At 58.3% G+C, this 5,834-nt stretch overlaps 2 protein-coding genes across 2 annotated transcripts in view; one reads left to right on the plus strand and one right to left on the minus strand.

Annotated features, from left to right (window-relative positions):
* Window positions 1–96, minus strand: part of MRPL43 (mitochondrial ribosomal protein L43) — a 1,473-nt gene extending 1,377 nt beyond the window's left edge. Inside the window, exon 1 of the mRNA XM_031061358.1 lies at window positions 24–96. Within this exon, the coding sequence (XP_030917218.1) occupies window positions 24–96 (73 nt within the window). The remainder of the gene's footprint in view (window positions 1–23) is intronic.
* On the plus strand, window positions 38–3,832 carry TWNK (twinkle mtDNA helicase). The gene is made up of 5 exons (XM_031062451.1): window positions 38–1,040; window positions 1,561–1,801; window positions 2,476–2,583; window positions 2,924–3,065; window positions 3,669–3,832. Exons 1-5 carry the CDS (start codon window positions 176–178, stop codon window positions 3,705–3,707), a joined length of 1,395 nt encoding a protein of 464 aa, XP_030918311.1. The 5' UTR covers window positions 38–175; the 3' UTR covers window positions 3,708–3,832.
* Window positions 3,833–5,834: the final 2,002 nt, after the last annotated feature.

Raw genomic sequence — 5,834 nt, forward strand, 5'->3', positions numbered from 1 at the left:
CCACGATGGTTACAGCTGCCTGCACACCCCCAGCCTCTTCACCGGCGACCACGGGGACCAGCCGCTGTCCGCCAATGCCCCGTTCACGCTTTTCATTGACAAGACCACGGGCAGCTTCCTGTGCACAGCCACCCTGGCCGAGGGCACCTGGCAGGACTTCCAGGCTAACGTGGAAATGCGGCACCATGGCGTTACCCCCATTCCCCCTGCCAGCTCGGAGGAGACGGAGGAGGAAATGCGACAGGCTCGCGAGGATGCCCGCTGCATCTGGGAACGGGCCCTGCCGCTCTGGGAGCTGCTGGATGAGAAGGAGACCAAGGAGACCAAGGCTTTGTTTGGTATCTCCCAGGTGACAGATGCCACCTTGAAGCGCTTCGGTGTGCGTTATCTGAGGCCTGCCAGGTCTCTCGTCTTCCCCTGGTTCAGTCCTCAAGATGCGACCCTGAAGGGCCTGAAGCTCCTGAGGGTGGAGAAAAAGGGGGGCACAAAAACTTACGTGGAAGAGACTTTACCCCGCTTCGATTCCTATCGCAATCTTTTTGGGCTGCCCCTGATTGGCCGCCGAGACACAGAGCTAGTCTTAACCGGCTGGGAGCTGGATGCCCTGGCCCTGCACCAGGCTGCAGGAGTGGCCAGCCTGGCCCTGCCGCGGGGGGCCAGCTCCCTGCCTCCCACCCTTCTTCCCTACCTGGAGCAGTTCAAGCGCATCACGCTGTGGCTCGGCGAGGACTTGCGCTCCTGGGAAGCTGCCAAGCTCTTTGCTCGCAAGCTGAGCCTCAAGCGCTGCTCTCTAGTGCGCCCTGGCAACTTGCAACCCCGGCCCTTGGAGGCTCTGAACCAGGGCCTGAACGTCACCAAAATCCTGCGTTCTGCCCTGCTTGCCAGCCACAAATCCATCATCTCCTTCCGGCAGCTGCGCGAGGAGGTGTTCGGGGAGCTGGTGAACACCGAGCAGGTGTCTGGCGTCAGGTGGACCCGTTTCCCCGAGCTCAACAAGCTCCTCAAAGGCCACCGCAGAGGGGAGCTCACCATCTTCACAGGTAACTGGAGCAGCGACTGGTGGACAGGGCAAGCAGAGGGGTGTTTGGTGGCTTCACCCTCCTGCGGGTGGTGCTTCACGACTCTTCCAGGTCTCTTTCTGCTCAAGGCTTTTGCTGAGCCTGTCTTGCGGGTGTGTGAGAGGCTGGGGTGCATTCCTCAGTTCGGTGGGACCGTGCATGCCAATGTGGTGAAGGGCTCCCTGCCTGGGACAGTGTAAGAGGTTCTGGGCTGTCCCTTACCACTGCTCCCAGCTGCCACCCTGAGCCCTCCCTGTGCTCACCCCACTGGCTGCCCAGCCCTTCACTGGGACCTCTGGGGACCCATAAGCTGTGGGAGGCCGTGCCCAAGCACCCAGGTGTGTAGTGTGGTGCGAGAAGTTTGTTTATGGTCTGAGTGCTGCAGATGGGCTTCTCTTACCCTGGTCCCTGGTGCTTCCACCTCTAAACAACCCCCCAACATAGTCAGGATGGGTCAGATCATCTCCCCCAGCTAATTCTCCTCTTGTTGTCCTTGTACCAGGCCCAACGGGAAGTGGGAAGACCACGTTTATCAGCGAGTATGCACTGGACCTGTGCATGCAGGGCGTGTGCACGCTGTGGGGCAGCTTTGAGATCAACAACGTCCGTCTGGCCAAAATCATGCTGACACAGTTTGCTGGCCGGCGCCTGGAGGACCAGCTGGAGCTGTACGATGAGTGGGCTGATCGCTTCGAGGAGCTCCCACTCTACTTCATGACCTTCCATGGCCAGCAGAACATCAAGTATGGTCCTGCACCTCCATTCCCAGTGGCATTTACCTGTCATGGCATGTGCTGCAGGGCCCTGGGGAGCTGGGGCTCTTCCCCCGCAGTGAGGCACAGATTTGGGGCTGGCAGGAGTCACATTGGGACTGTTCAAGTCCCAGGGTTGGTGTGTGGGGACTGTGTGGCCAACCACCTGTGTTCCTCCTGTCACGGGGACTCTCACAGACTCTCTCTGGGGTGGGGGTGAAGGAGGGGACTTGACCCTGTGCTGCTCTGAAGCCAGCCTGTGCCCATGGCAGGACATGTCCCCTCACACCCTGCTTACCTGCAGTGCTGTTGTTTGCTGAAGAGGGAGGACAGGCACCTCCAACCCCTTTTATTCATCAGGTACTCTGGCACCTGCATGCATCCCTGTGTGCCCTGAGGATCCCCGTGAGCTGGGGGCATTGCAGGGCAGTAGGCAGGGACTGTGTGGGCAGCACTGGGTCCTTCTGATCCCACCTACCTTTCCCTGGGGGATAGGGCTGCACCTGCTATACAGTGGGGGAGGTGCAGAGGTGGGATGTGCCCAGGTCCCATCAGGACCCAGCCTGGTACCTTCCAGCTCTTTCTCTGCGTCCCTTTGCCTGGCTCAGCATTCCCATCCCTACCTTCACTAATCCCAGGGGTTGATCCTGATCTCCTCTGCTCAGGACAGTGATTGACACCATGCAGCATGCAGTCTACATGTACGACATCACCCACGTGGTTGTTGACAATCTCCAGTTCATGATGGGACACGAGCACCTCTCTGTGGACAGGTAGTCGTTCTTCAATATGACCCTTCCTTTCTTTGTCACCCTCACTGCTGGAGCTGTCCCTGTCAGGTGTCACACCAGGGCCTGGGGTTCTGCACAGGGTGTCGCCTTTACTCCTCTCTGGCCACTCTGTTTCATTAAAGGGCAACCAGTGCCCTAGGGAGGAAGAGGGTGGGAAGGGGTGAGCAGGTCACCAGCTATCCCTGCCATACCACATCCCTCTTCCCGTGTGGGCTTGTTTGCCTCACGTTCCCGGGTGGTTTCTGCTGTGGGGATCAGCACCTCACTGACTCCTGCCACTGAGCAATGCCAGCCCCTGACCCCATTCTTGCTGCTGTGGCAGGCTCGCTGCCCAGGACTTCATCGTTGGTGCCTTCCGCAAGTTTGCCACGGACAACACGTGCCACATCACCCTGATCATCCATCCTCGAAAGGAGGATGATGAGAAGGAGCTGCAGACAGCCTCCATCTTCGGCTCTGCCAAGGTGAGCTGGGCCGGCGTGGCCCTTCCTGTCCCTTGGGCGTGGTGTATTCCCCGGAAGGGGCTAGGATATGTTGGGCAGTTGTCTTCAGCTGCCATCAGTGCCTTGGATCATCACTGGGGACTTGAAAGGTGTAGGATGTCTCCCAGAGTCCTGATGCAGGCAGAGAGCAAACCCATTGTCAGCTAAAGTTCTGTTGGGGCTTTAGGTGCATTTAATTAATACTGACTGCGGGTGGAATGTAGTAGGACATAATTAAAGAGGGAGACAGGGAGGGTGTGGGGATGGGCTCTGAGTATTCCAGTCTCTTCCGTGAGGCTGACCAGCCCTGCAGTTGTGGGCAGGAGGTGTTCTCTGTGCACAGCTCTCCAGTGATCCCTTTTCCCCAGGGTGGGCTGTGGCACAGGATGTACTTGGTGGGTCAGTGGACATTCCAGGGGAACACAAGGGGTTGGTGTTGGGGAAATGCTGGAGTTGCTGTGGCATGGGGTGCCCTGTAAAAGAGTTTAAAGGAGCTGCGAAAGTGTTTGTGAGCATCTCTGAGGCCTGCCACTCTGGCAGCATTCCTTGCACCCTCCTGGAGATGTTTTCCTCTTCCCAGGCCAGCCAGGAGGCCGACAACGTCCTCATCCTGCAGGACCGTAAGCTGGTGACAGGGCCAGGGAAGCGCTACCTGCAGGTGTCCAAGAATCGCTTCGACGGGGACGTGGGTATCTTCCCTCTGGAGTTCAGCAAGGCCTCACTCTCCTTCTCATCTTCCAAAAGCAAGGTCAGGCTGAAGAAGATGAAGGAGGAGAAGGAGATTTTAGCTAACAAAATCGTGGAGGGAAGCTCAGGAGCCTCCAAGAAGCCATGAGCCCAGCAGGTCTCTTCCTCAGTTCGTCTGGAGGAACAGATCCTAGTTCTGGCAGCCCAAGGCTGGAATATGCCAGCTTCTCTTCCCTGGGAGCCTCTGCCATGGGGCTCTATGGCCCTTTCTCCTGCATGAACAAACCTCCTGACCACCAGCACAGTGTCTGAGACGGGGGACCACCATGAGAGGAGGAGTGGTCCTATCCTGGCGAAAAGTGGATGGGGAAGGTGCTTTGACAAACCTTGGCTGCTCGACGTTGGTACTGAGTGCTGGAGCATGGTGGGAGTGGAGGCAGAGTGAGCTGCATGATGGTGAGGATGATCTGCAGGTCCGGGACTTGGATATCTCTGGACCTGGGACAGGTCGTTAAATTGTGTCTGAAATGAAGCTGAAATCCTGAACTGTCACTAAAGTGGGAAGGGATTGTGGAGGGCAACTATGCAGAGGGACACGTAGTAGAAATATCCCTGTCACAAACGGGGTCTGTGGGCTCAGTCCTGCATGGGATGGAGCCAGCAAAGGAAAGATGGTGAAGGAAAGTGTGGGACATTGTGGGTGGCTCAGGCTCCAGGGTGGGAGCAGGTGTTACATGGAACTTGCTGTTTCTACCCGCTGGACTGGTGCCTGACCTGGCCCCCTTTGCTCAGGGTCTCCCAAGCCCCTCTCTCTGGGGGGACATCACCAGCAATAAAACCATGTGGGGAACAGTCCTGCCTTGCTCTGCTGGTTTGGGGGAGCTGCCATCCCCCCTGTCCTCAGGGCTGCGGGCAGCAAATACTGTGACCTGACTAGTCCTTGCCATGGTAGGAAGTGTCCGTGGCTGGATCTTGGTCTAATCCCTTTGATTTTTTTTTCCTCTTTCTAGTTTTATTAAAGCATAAATATGAGTGTCTTTTTGTCTCTGTGGCTGGACTACGCTGGGTCTGGGGAGGGTACCGTGGCCAGGGAGGAGGTGCTCCCCTGATGTCCCTGTGCTGAGCATCCTGCCCCAGTCCTGGCACACGGGGTTATTACCAACCTCCATGCTGGAAATAGTTTTAACCTGAGCCATAATGAGGGCCCAGAGCAGGCAAGTGGTACACACCCAGCCCTGGGTTTCCGGGGTGCACCAGCTTGCCTGGAGAGCACCCTTGGGTGCTGTCAGTGCTGGTGTGAGCACCCACAGGCAGGACAGGGGTGGTGGCAGAGGAGGGTCCTGGGGAAGCAGAGGTAAGGCAGGGGGGAGTGGAGCTGGGTCAGGGTTCACATGGCGATGTGTGTGGGGGCTGTGGGTTTCCCCTCTCAGCCCAAGGGTTCCCTCCAACTTGCTGGCTTCCATTTGACTCAGTCTGGTTCAGGTGAGGTGCTGTCATGGGGGACTAGAGTGGAAGTAAGGCAGTGGCATAGCCCAGGGCCCCATCTCCTACCTATCCCTCCATGGGCCCTAGAGAGGGTAAAGAAACTGAGCCTGTGGGGGGAAGCTGGCTGATCCCAGACCCTGGGGGGCAAGTGGTTTCTTGAGGGTTTATTTTATTCTCCTTTTGCCCCCAGTTTGGGTCTCCATGGAAGGCTAGAGGGTGGCAATAGCTGTAACAACTCATGGGGAGGCACAGTGTGATGTCAAGCGGGGCAAAGGCCCTCAGGCCCCTTAGCAGAGTTAGTCTGCTAATTTGGTTATTGGCCTCATCAAATAGTTGCGGAGGGGGCGCAATCTAGAGACGAGGCATAATCAGCCCGGAGACCTGGGGATACTTTGGGGGTGCAGAACCCTGAGACGGGGGGCTTGGCTGGGGGAGAGAAGGGGATGAGCGCCGGGCATCCCCCGGGACGGGGGTGACCGGGAATGTCCCGGGCGGGGGGGCCCGCGCACCCCCCGGTGCCCCCGTGCCCCGGCCCCTGCCCAAGGGGCGTGGCCTCGCGAAGGGGCGGAGCAATGGGGG

Source organism: Geospiza fortis, unplaced genomic scaffold (genome assembly GCF_000277835.1).
Source record: "Geospiza fortis unplaced genomic scaffold, GeoFor_1.0 scaffold130, whole genome shotgun sequence".
NCBI lineage: Eukaryota > Metazoa > Chordata > Aves > Passeriformes > Thraupidae > Geospiza > Geospiza fortis.